At 39.5% G+C, this 12851-nt stretch overlaps 1 protein-coding gene across 5 annotated transcripts in view; it reads right to left on the minus strand.

Moving 5' to 3' along the window:
- grip1 (glutamate receptor interacting protein 1) overlaps window positions 1-12851 on the minus strand; it is a 76908-nt gene that overhangs the window by 22186 nt on the left and 41871 nt on the right. For all 5 annotated transcript variants that reach the window (XM_047390391.1, XM_047390392.1, XM_047390388.1 and 2 more), the window contains exons 2-5: window positions 3698-3778; window positions 1626-1761; window positions 1395-1540; window positions 67-150 (exon numbers count right to left, since the gene is read on the minus strand). In XM_047390391.1, the coding sequence (XP_047246347.1) occupies window positions 67-150; window positions 1395-1540; window positions 1626-1761; window positions 3698-3778 (447 nt within the window). The remainder of the gene's footprint in view (window positions 1-66; window positions 151-1394; window positions 1541-1625; window positions 1762-3697; window positions 3779-12851) is intronic.

The raw sequence follows: 12851 nt of genomic DNA on the forward strand, positions 1-12851 counted from the left end.
GTGTTACTTTACAGTTAGCTTGTATTTCTCTTTAACACGTGCACACACGAACCGATCTGCCCTCACCTCTGATGACAAAGCCGAAGCTGTTTCCTTCTTTGTGAAGCGTCACTTCCACGTTCTTAAAAATGACCCCTGACCCCTGCACGGCTGCAACAGAAAGACATCACTATCAGTCATCCTCTGCAGCTGCAACAACACACTGGACATGAAATCTGAAAAGTGTGGCATGTATTTGAGCTACCTGAGTCAAACCTTTATAGAACCCCCTCTCACTGCAGTTTCAGCTGCTGGCCATAGGAGTCTCTACCAGCTTTGCTCATCTACAGACTGAAATGTTTCCACATTCTTCTGTGCAAAATCGTTTTAGCTCAGCCAGATTGGATGGATAGCATCTGTGAACATCGATTTTTTTAGTATTGCCACAGATTTTCAGTTAGATTTGGCTCTGGACTTTGACTAGGCCGTTTTAACACATGATAACTTTGATCTAAACCCTCCCATTGTATCTCTGGCTGTATGTTTAGTGTAGTTGTCCTGCTGGAAGGTGAACCTTCACCCCAGTTGAAAGTCTTCTGCAGCCTCTAACAGGTTTTCTTCCAGGACTCTCCTGGATTTAGCTCCATCCATCTTCCCATGAATTCCAAACAGCTTTCCTGTCCCTGCTGAAGAAAACATCTCCACACCTTGATGCTGCCACCACCATGTTTCACCTTCTTCCACTTATTTTCTGTGTTCCTACATGGCTTGTGGCAACTGCTAGAAGGACCTCGTATGGCTTCTTCTGCAACAATGGCTTTCTTCTTGCCACTCTTCCGTAAAAGTGTTATTATTAGTCCTTCATTTGCCAAATGAAGGACTAATACTTTACTCCCTCAACAGATTCTTCACATTAGCAGTAGGTTTCTGCAGCTCCTCCAGAGTTACCACGGGCCTCTTGCATACTTCTGTGATTAATGCTCTCCTTTAGGTGGACGTCCATATCTTGGTAGGTCTTGGTAGGTCCATCTGCTATCCATGTTCAGATGGTGGATTGAACAGAGGTCTGTGAGATGTTCAGAGCTTGGAATACAGTTGTAGAACTTAACCCTGCTTTAAACTGAACCAGAAGTTCCTCCCTGACCTGTCTTGCTGTTTGTTCTCTGATGTTCTTCAACAAACCTCTGAAGCCAGAGCTATAACATCTGCATTAGACTCATTAAATTATACACAGCTGGACTCTGCTTACTACTGAGCTGACTTCTACAGACAGCTGGTTGCTCTGAATTTTATTTAGGGCAATTCAAATAAAGGGGTTTATCAATAGTTATTTTCTGAATGTCTTGAATTGTTCTGACCCAAAGCAGAAACTAAAAACTAGGAAGGACCTGGAAAAATAATACTCTGTCACTTACAGACAGGCGGCAACTCGTACTCGACCTCCAGCACCACTCGCTCCCCAACGTTCTTCAGCAAGCTGATGATCTCGTCGTGTCTGAACTTGGCCAGGTTGATGCCGTTAACCGAGCGGATGTAGTCACCTACGTTCAGCTGGTCGCTCCTAATCAAACAGTCCAAACAGAGACTTTCATAAGCTTTAAAATGTGATATCAGATGCCAAGTAAGATGAAACAAGCTGATATTACCTGGCAGCGATCCCTCCCTGTCGCAGGTTTGAAACCCGAGGCTTCCCGTCTTTGTCGATTCCTCCTGACACGGTGAGTCCGAGCGTCGTTCCCTCCTTCTTCATCAGCTCCACCACCGTGCAGCCCCGAAACTCGTCTGGAAAACAGATCACTGCTCGTCATCGTCAGTGTTTCCTTTTCTGTCTCTGTGCCTTGGTTTCACAGACCCCCCCACCCCCTCACTGTCCTTCTCTAAAGCTCGGAGAGATGAAATAATAACCCCGACAAACAGAAAAAAAGTCATCTCCGGATCTGTCGTCCATCTATTTTTCATCAAACCGCTGAATTATTCAGCAGAGGAAGAGCTGGGCGAGGGAATTTTTCAGAGCCATTCCAGCGTGATGTGAATCGTCCTCAGGTGATAAAACAGAAAGCTGGATTTCATTTAATCGTTGGATTTTAATATTAATGAGTGAGGGATTCACCCAGATTCATTGAGGCAAGATTACGATGCCATTGGCTTCACAAAGAGCAGCGAACAATGACTCGATCTAAAAAACGAAAACCTCAATCTTTGATTCTGCTTGAATGTTTGATTTCAGTTTCCTGCAGCTGCAGAGAAACAACTTCTAAAATGTTACTCTTAAAGGAGCTGAGGGAGAAAAACAGGATCAGAGAGGCAGCACTATTTCTGTAGATGAGCTCCTTTGCAGCCTGAATACGAACTGTGTCTCCTCTGTTCTCGATGGTTTCACTGCTGATGAAGCTCCAGTCACTGTGCCAGAAGTTCAACCGGGACATCAGATTTTAAAGGTTTAATTTTCACTCTGATTAAACACAGAAAACAAATAAAAACAACATGACTCCAGTTCAGCAGCAGCTGATGGTCACAAAAATCAAAACGTGGATCCAACATTTATTTAACTTTATTAAATGTGATCAGGGATATCCAACTGAGATTTTTTATTTTTTTAAATAAAACGTTAAATAAATGTAAAACACTTAAAAACACAAAAAAATATAAGAAACAAATGAAATAAGCCAAAAAAGATTAAAAAAAAAACAATAAAACAACTGTACAATTAAAAAGGTGAAAAAGATAAAAAAAAACTAAACTAAATATAAACATTATTACAAAACATTGCAGAAGATGTAACAGAGTGTATAATGCATTAAATTAGATGAAAATCTTATATCACAGATTTAAAAAAGAAAATCACAAAACAAAGCAATTAAAGAAAACTAAAAAAATATTAAAAACAAATTACCTGTGAAACATAAATTACATAAAAAACAAGATGAATGAATGAAATATTTACTTTTTTTCTGAAGCGAAATAAAACAGCTAAAATACAAACAAAACTAATTTTAAATATCTATAAAATTTATTTAAATTAAGAATCTAGGGAAACTCAGAACAAAACAATTAAATGCTCTAAACTGTAAAAATTACATTACCTTAAATTGTAGAATATAAAAAACCTTAACAATAATAGATAAAATAAACTTAATATGTAAAATATTAAATTATAGGTATATGAATACAACAAAAAATGTAAATAAATCAAAGTTAAAGATAAAACCAATAAAAAAATAAAGAAAATCGGAATAAAATCCTAAAATCGAAGTAAGTAAATACAAGAAAGCAATAAAACCAAATCTAAATAAAAAATAAGTAAAACTGGTAAAAATACTACTACCAGTTCTTCCAATTAACTGTGGAACTGCACATCTACAGCATCTCCCAAACTGGTTCCCAACGCTCAACCAGTTTATGTATTAAAAGATGGTTCTGCAGGATATCTGACATTAATCTGGAAACTTTACAGTCCACAATATCTCCATCTGCACTCGCAGAGTCTGCAAAGCTGCATCCAGACAGGAATTTTAACTAGGACAGCAGCTCCAGGTGGAAGGAGATAAAGTGCAAACACAAGCATGTTCCTACAACTAATAGGAAAGAAAACATCAGCTGTGTGTGTGTGTTTGTGTGTGTGTGTGTGCTCCATTTCTAGCTGCTGTCTACATTATTCCTAACTGGAGGAATCCCACAGACCCATTTTAAAGCAGGAGGATGAGGGTGGGCAGGTTACCTGGTATACTCTGCCTCCTGATGGCTAGCGCTCCATCTGGAGGTCGGGACCCGGCCGAATGTTTCGTGTACGGCCCATCATCTGAAAGGAAAACAAAAGCACCCCATGATACGTTTCAGCTAAAGATCCAATGGTTATCAGCTCATTCAACTAGATTCAGAACTACAGCACCTCCAAAAGGTTTTTACTGGGCTCAGACATCCACAAAGTGCCTACTGGTTTATCTGGTTTCTATGATTTTGTTCTAAACAAACCTTAATCTTTCTGGGGATAAAAATTCCAAAACATTCTGAGGTCCATTAGTCTCCAGTTAAAAGGTTTGTTAAATTAACTACCTTCACCAGTTTCTTAAAACTGGTTTTTACCTTCACACAACACCTGTCTTCATCTCCTGCTGTAACTGGAGAAGAGGAGGGGTACATTGAACATGTCACCCATTGGGGTGAGTTTTCCAGACTGGTAGAGTTAGGACATACTGACCACCGTTCCTGACTGCTGCTTTCTCCTACTACTCTCCAATTATGAATTTTCTGCTGGTATTGCTGACATTAACTTTATCTATTCTCTGTTTTTTCCACCTCATAGAAACTACATCTGACCTAATGGTCAAACTAAAATAAACAGTCTAACTGGTAAACATGATGTAGTTGAACTTCCTGTTCAATTATTTATTGTAAAATGTATTAACACAAACCACATCTAGGCATATCACATCAAGTGGCCGTGATTACAACATAATTACTCAGTCTGTGCTGTTTAAACCTCAGACATTTAGTTTGGTGCTCCTGAGTGTTGAAGAGATAGTGAACATCAGTTTGAGACCTTCAGAAAGAAGACTGTAGCAGCTGATCAGTCAGATGAGGGATTTAAAATCAGCAATTTCACTGTATGGAAAATAGTCTACAAGTAGAGGACAGCCAATATGTCCAGGTTTGGCCGTCCAAACAGGTTCACCCTGAAAGCAGACTGCAAGGTGCTAAAAGCAAACATTGGCTCTTTAAGCAACACATGAAGATCAGATTGAAGTTTGGGAGAGAGAACAGAGACAAGAACCAGGACTTTTGACTGGAAAAATGTTCTTTGAACACACAGGTTTAAAACTTAATTAAATGGACACCAGAACAGAGGACATGTTTTGCAGAAAACTAAAACAGCAGTCCAGGAAAAGAACCTCAAACCAACTGTGAAGCACGGAGGGGAGGTAGAAGTATCATGGTTTACAAATGCCTTGCTGCAGAAGGACCTGACCAGCTCAACGTCACAGAATCCACCATCAGCTACCATGCATCAGAAGGTGCTTGAAGAAAATGTGAGACCATGTGTAAAAAAATTCAAACTGAAGCACCTCTGGACCCTGCATCCTAGTGACCCAAAACATACCACTAAATGCATCAAGAACTGGCTGAGAGATAGGAACCGTAAAGTCCAGGGCCTAGTCAAACCCCAAATCTTGATCTTACAGAGATGCTGTGAGGTGACTTAAAACTGACTGAACATCCAAAGAACAGACATCTCACAGCTGAAAGGGGGGAGTGGCAAAAACTTCCCTTAGATCGTTGTCGGAGATGGTGGACAGCCTTATTTTGGGGTTATTATATTTTGGTTTACTGTTAGGCTGTAATGTATGCTGATCCAATCTGGATCGGTTCTGTTCGGTTTGGTTCCAGCCACCAAGCTCAGAAGCAAAATGAGATTCTGAAAACACCGCTGTGTTTTCCAGCCCTTCTGAGGACATCACTTTCCTGGAGGTTCAGCTTGAACTGAAGCTGCTCTGTTGTTGAGCCCGAACGTCCCCTGAAGGAGAACCCTGATCCTAAAACCATGTCTTTCTAATATAATTTCAGGATTATATTTATTTAGTTTTCCAAATTAAATCCCCTGAATGTAACTGTATCAAGTTTTGGTCCCCAGTAGATCTGAAACACACTCACATTCAGGCCATATCTAAGTGAAGATGAAAGCTGAGCCTCCTCCTCCTCCTTCAGATGTAGGGCAGCAGCATCCAGCCTTTTCTATGCTGAGCGACACTACTATATACTCCATTTGCAAACATGCACCATATAATGCTGCATACTAAACACTAGAGATTGTTGTATTACATACTTTTTATGCATAAAGGTAAAATGAGAAGTTTGGATGAAATCCTGACAGATTAATTCAGCCAGACTGCTCCGCTTTTTTAGGAAAGACATTAAATTTGAATCTGCAGTGATGCTAAAACATACAAACAAGTGATGTTTGTTGCATCAGGACATCCTGAAATCAGGTAAACGAACAACAAAACATGACACGTTACACCATCTCATTATTTATTCAACAGAAACTAAACCCAATAGATGGAGCGGTGAGTGAAAAACCAAGTCTATCCTTCACTGCATGAGAGAAAGTAGCAGCTGGGAGCTTCTCATCAAATGCTTTTAAAAGAAGGAGTCTTGTTAACAATGTCTAGTCAGACATCACGTCAGAGAAGCACCAGTGATGCACCAAAGGTTGCCATGGTTAGGGACATAATATGTTCTAATGCTTAAATTGTGACTATCTCAAAATTTCTTTATTTTCTGTTATATTCAAAATGACTTTGTGTATCAAAGAACCTGCAGCACATCTGATCTTGTGTTGCGGTCCTTATAACCGAAAAATCTGAATGGGTCAAAATCTGAATTGAAAGGAAACGGGTATCAGCCCGCCTGATCGGTCCATCTCTAGTTGCCCATCAGTCAGCCATTTTCAGACTATGCAGGTAGTCGTCTGAAGTCCATTCATCTGATGAGAACGAGACAATATTTCAGCAGTTGTTGAGGAAACTTATTATCCATATTCACAAACTCTCAAAGCATCAATGCAGAATAATCCAGTCCAGGTTTAACTAGTCTATTTATTGTGCTGTTTTCCTGTTTTCACAAACAGAAACATTGTTTCACAACGTATTTTAGATTTTAACTAAAATGATCAAATGCAGCTGACTCATTAAAAGCTGTAAAATAGTCTGTCAAGTTTGATAGGAATCTCTGAAGCTGATCCCAACTTGAGTATTGTTAGCAGCTAACGATTAGCTGGTTACGCTACTCTAACAGTTCTGACAAATCATGTGCATCCTCTTTGTAAGTAGCCCCTTTTAAAAACACCTGAAGTTGGTGTTAAGGCACCTTTTCCCCAACTTTAGGTGTTTTGTGAAAGAACAGATGTGGCGATGTGGGCAGAAATCTCCCTGCGTGCGTTACGCCTCTGACTCTTTGAGGTAAACAAGGTAGTCACAGCCCCGATGAGACGTTAGTCCACTCTGACAACCCAACAGAGCAATTCATAACAGACTTCATTTTTAACTTTAAGATAAAAGAGTCTTAAACTTAGAAACTGCAGAGTGTAAAGCTTAAAGCATCAACCTTAATATATGCGACTCATAGCTCAGATTTGCGTAGTAGATTTCCTAGTAAATCCCCCTTAAGGTCCATACGTGCAAAACTCAGAAATGTCAAAACCGCAAGACCTCCATCTTAGACTCTACAGGCCTTGGATAGAAGGTTAAAGATCAATGTTCCTGACAGGAAAATTATAAAAAGACTGAACATGTATGGATTGTTAGCAAGAGTCGGAGCAGAAAGCAACCTTTTTGCAAAGTTGCATCTGAATGAAGCAACAAGTCTTCTAGCACAAGGTCCCCTGGACAGATGAGACCAAAGCAGCATGACGGAGAAAACCAAACACAGCACATCAGCACAAAACATACCAGACAAACTGTCAGACATGGTGGTAGAGGAATGATGATTTGGGCCTGTTCTGCAGGAACAGGGCCTAGGCACATTGCAGTCCACTATGAACTTCTATTTATACCAATGTGGTCTACAGTCAAAAGTGAGACCATCTATCCAAAAGCTGAAGCTTGGCCCAAACTGGGTCAGCAACAGAACAGTGATCCAAACACATCAGCAGAGACAGAAACGAATCAATGTGTTGATCTGTCCCAAAGCTCAGTGTAAAAACACCTCACCATCTTTCAGAGTTTACATGTCCAGTGAAGGGATCTGCTCAGTCCAGGCTGCTCTGCTGCTTTATGGAGGTCAGATTGTTGGTTTGATGAATGCCTCCTCACAGCTTCTGCAGATCAATATGGTTGTTCTGAGTGATTCCCTTTATCCTGTGGTGAAACAGCTGGGGGTCCCTGAACAGATCGATGGCTATAAAGTGATGTGAGTCAAAAGTTTTATGCCTCACATTCAACAGATCTGGTTTCCTGTGACCATCTGTACTGGGAAAAATGGACTGGATAACACTTTCTCCAGTCTGGTGCTGTCCTGATATTCATTTTGGCAATAGAAAATGGCAAAATGTAGCATATTATAGGCCTAAATGTTGCTTTTTAAAAATAAACAGCTTTCATTTACATTCATTACACATGTCCTCCAGCTACCATGTGGGGTTTCAAAGCTGAGCTGTTTGTAGCTGTATATTTAATATCCTCTGAGGAATACAGCGACGCCCCACATGTTGTTATGGAGCTCTATTAATGATGTTTAAACACAGAGCCTTTACACTGGCCTGGCATGAAGGTGAGCTGAAGGAACAGCAGCTGGAGTGGAGACAAAGCTCTTCTCTCAGGGTTAAATTCAGACTTTAAGAGGTGCTGCCACGGCTTTAAAAACCACTGAGTCGAGATGTTTGTCTGTGAGAGAAAACCTACTGAGTCACTTAAAAAGAGCTGCGAAACTTCAAATGGAGTCAAAAATGATTAAAGTTCTTCCCACAGCTTGATCCTGGGAGTCCTGGGGCTTTGAGTGGAGGACGCGGTCCAACATGTTCAAGTGTTTGGTGTGATTTCTGTAATTAAAATGGAAGAAGGGGGAAAGAGTGGAGCCAAACTCAGACTCTCTACAGATTTCAGGCAGGCATGGTTCAGGTTTCCAGTCTGTTTCTGTTGCTGGTATACAGAGAAGACAGCTCATTTAATCCAATAAACCATCTGCTTTTAAAGTTTAAATAATATCAGCTGAGCAGCAGTTTTTATAACCATACCCACGCCTAAATATGGATGACATTATTTAAAAGTGAAAGGCGAGCAGCTTTAGATCAGGTGTGAAACCACAAAATAATTTACCAACGCTTAACAACACATGGTAATTAATGACCAAAACTACCTGCTCCCAGACATTCAAACTTCTCCTACAAAAGTATTTCTTGTTCTAGTTTGTTCATTTGTAACTTTTCTACTGGAAGAAGGCCTTTATTTTATCCATCCTTTCATCCAGGATCATAACACTCCCACATAACCCATTTAACATGAAGATTGCATCTTATTGTTGTTATGGAAACCTGATCCAAGGCCAGCAGTGAGCTTTGGAGATATAACTCCCATCCTCATCACTGTGAGGGCTGGCAAGATGAACATCTAAGCTTCTTTTTCAGTTTCAACAGTTCTGAAGTGTTAAATATATTATGTATTTAGCCCCCTTTACTCTGAGACCTACAAATAAAATCCAGTGTAACCAGTTACCTTCAGAAGTAACCTAGTGTAATTTACTCTGAGTTGCCTAGAGAACATTAGAGAACAACCAGCATCATGAAGGCCAAGGAACACAGCAGACATGTCAGGGACAAAGTTCTGGAGAGGATTAATCCCAAGCTCTGTTCAGTCCATCATCTGTAAATGGATGGATGGAAGAACTGCAGACCTACCAAGACAAGGACGTCCACCTAAAGGACAGCATTAATCATAGAAGAAGCCAAGAGGCTCATTTTGACTCTGGAGGAGCTGCAGAGATTCTGCAGTGATTGATGGAGCTAAATCCAGGACAGTCCTGTGGGAAAACCTGTTAGAGGCTGGGTTAGAGGTTTACCTTCCAGCAGGACAGCCACCCTAAACATGCAGCCAGAGATACAATAGAATGGTTAAGATCAAAGCATGTTAATGTGTTAGAATGGTCTAATCAAAGTCCAGAACTAAATCCAACTGAGAATCTGTGGTAAGACTTGAAACTTGATGTTGATAGATGACTTCTATCTAATCTGGATGAGCTGTTTTATTAAGAAGAAGACGTCCAAAGCTGGAAGAGACAAACCCCAAAGACCTGCAGAGAAAGGTGGTTCTACAGAGAGTTGACTCAGGGGGACTGAATAAAATGTACGCACACTTTACCTGAAGCTGATCATTAACAATACTGATTAGAAATAAGGAATTTCAGCAGGATTTCAGATTTTATTGCTGTTGTCAGATGAAGTGAAGCAGCAGCCAATAGCAGCGGACTAATTTCACGCAGATGAATCTGACAGTAATTTCTCCATTAATTGATCGTTTGATATAAAAAACACAATCACAAACCGTAAGCTAAAACAATCTGATGGAAATGATGAAAACAAAGCAGAAAGAGGCTTAAAATAAACTCCAAATACCTAAAATGTCAGCATTTAGTCATTCAGACATAATCTGGATGTTGTTTTCACCTCATCTGTAATGCTGCTGCACAATCCTGGTTGCACAATGATAATTCAATTGAATCTTTAAGATCCCAGTAAACCATGACATTGAACCAGCCAACTTTTGACCCGTATAAACAAGAGAAAAGAGCAGAAACAAAAAGAAAAAGCAGATAGAAAACCTATAAACAGAAAGATGAAGAGCAGCACAACTCAGAGTTAATGAAGCACAGAAAAAATAAAGCAGAATGTGGTTCAGTTTGTTTGGAAATGTGTTAAAACCCTCCACTTGTTTAATTATCTTTTATCTTGATAAACTTAGAAACAATACAGCAACCCAATGAAATTACAACAAACAAATAGTTCTACTTTTCACTTAAGCTTTAAAAATATTTAACAGCCAATGCTGCCCAGTCAGAGAAAGTAAAATTAACACTTGAAAGCAAAAATGAATAAAATAAGGACAAATAGATAGCAATAAATTGATACAATCATTAATCAGTAATTTATCAGTTCCTTTATTTGATCAATTCAGTTCAAACTCATTGTAAAGATTTATTATTAACCATTTCATTTATTTAACGCATTTCTTTTTGGTTCATTTTGATCATTATGGCTTACAGCTAATTAAAAACCCAAAATTCAGTTTTAAAAAAAATTGGCTTATTGTACTCAATACTTGGTTGGGGCTCCTTTTGCATGAATGTCCACATCTGAGGACTAAAATTTAAAATGGACAAGGTCCTGCTCTGTGGATCTCCAGAAATCATCCCATATCACTGTGGAACTGCACAAAGAGACGTGTGGTTCGTGCAGTGAGACAGTGGTGAGGTGTGAGGTAAAAGTGAGATGGTTTAAGGTGCAGATGAGGTTGTCTTTTAGCTGCTTCTGTTTGATTGACAAGATGACAGTTAAAGTCAGAAAGGAGTTTGCATGATTTAGAGTGTTTGGAGATGACACTGTGATCTGTAGTGAGAGTCTGGAGCTGGTGACGGGGAAACTGGAGAGGTAGATGTTTGCTCTGGAGAAAACAGAAAAGACAGACAGAATCCATCTGTGTGAATGACAGACGTCAGGTGGAACAGCTGCAATGAGTGGAGGTACTAAAGGAGAACAAGTATGAGTATCTGGGGTCAACCATACAAAACAACAGGTAGTGTACAAGAAAGGTGAAGCAGGAATGCAAGCAGGGTGGAGTGGATGGAGATGATTTGTGGTAGAAAGATAGCTGCTAAGATAAATGGAATGGTTTCCATAATTTTAGTGAGTAGAGCTGCAGAATTGCAATAATTGCAGTATTCATTGCAGTATCAATGTGTGCAATATTGCAACAGCTATGGATACAATACTAAGGTAGTTGTATTATTAACCCTTGTGTTGTGTTCGGGTCTGTGGGACCTATTTTCATTATTTACTGAAGGAAAAATGATACAATTAATGTAAATTAATTGTAAATTTGTTTCCACTCATATCATGATTTTAATTAAGTGTTTGATTGTGAGGCAATAAAAATCACAAAATGCAACAGGTCCACCAGACCCAGAAACATTGGCTCCAAAATACCTTTTCAACCCAAATTAAATTACTTACAACACAAGAAAGGATGAAGCGAGGACCTTCGCAACAAAGGTCATATTTTCAGAAAATGTGGGTGAGCTCTGTCAAAGTAAACAGGTGAAGAGGCCAGGTTTCTCCTCACCCACCAAAAAACAGCCAGTCTGTTGAAAAAACGTTTTGCCTCAGGATTGAGGATAGGACAGATAATTCAAGCAGGGAGTCAACAGCCAGACCACCAAAACCACTGTTGATGTTCTTTGTGTGCATAAACTTTATCAGGTGGGCTTTTTTTTAAACAATAATTAGCTTTAGTTTTTCTCGGTGTCTAAAGAAAAATTAGCGACATAAAGCAAAGACCACATGACTGCAGATTGTGTATTAAAGTCCTACTGTGCCAACACATGTGGAACATTAGCTCGCAGTGAATTTTCACTGCCAAACTACAGGTTTTCAGAAAACTAACTGCAGACAGACTTACACCGTTTCAGTAGAGGGACTTGTCAAGATATTGCTTTGACAGCTACATTAATGTACTGCAACTAAACCCGCATGAACTGATTATGCTGAGAAAAGTGAGAGCAGCACAATCACTGCATGGCTCGCTAAAGAAAAGGTATTCCGTTGAAACTGTTTTTCAGAAAAATGGGAAGGCTGACGACACTGAGCATCAGAGTAACACTCCTGGTTAGAACTGGATCAGAATTTACGTCCATGTGAGTGCTTCAGTGGTCTTTCTCCAACTGTGGTGGACTGTGCTCACCAAGAGCTCTTAATTCCCTCAGTAGGGTGCCTGTTTGTCAAGTCTCTAAGTCAAGCACTCTTCTTCCAACCCAGTGAGTAAATCATCACATAAACAATCCCTTTATTAACTTTAACTCAAGCTTACATTTGCAAGCTTGAACAATAATGAAAAGGAAAATTTTCTAAAACGATTAAATGTGCAATGTGTGCCTTTTAAATTTCTCATTATTAAGGTTTAAGATTCATAAAGACCCCGGGATAGCACTTGTGGCATTGGAACCCAAAGGTTTATTATTAAATACATGTCTATATCTCTAAAATGTTGATAATTTCATGTAAAATTAACCTAATAAGGAGCCAGGTTAAATGCAACCTTTGGAGGACAGATTATTGGCTCCATACAGAAGAAAGGAAACATGCTCGGATCATCAAAAGTCAAGGATTTAAT

Source organism: Girardinichthys multiradiatus, chromosome 17 (genome assembly GCF_021462225.1).
Source record: "Girardinichthys multiradiatus isolate DD_20200921_A chromosome 17, DD_fGirMul_XY1, whole genome shotgun sequence".
In the NCBI taxonomy this organism is placed as follows: Eukaryota; Metazoa; Chordata; class Actinopteri; order Cyprinodontiformes; family Goodeidae; genus Girardinichthys; species Girardinichthys multiradiatus.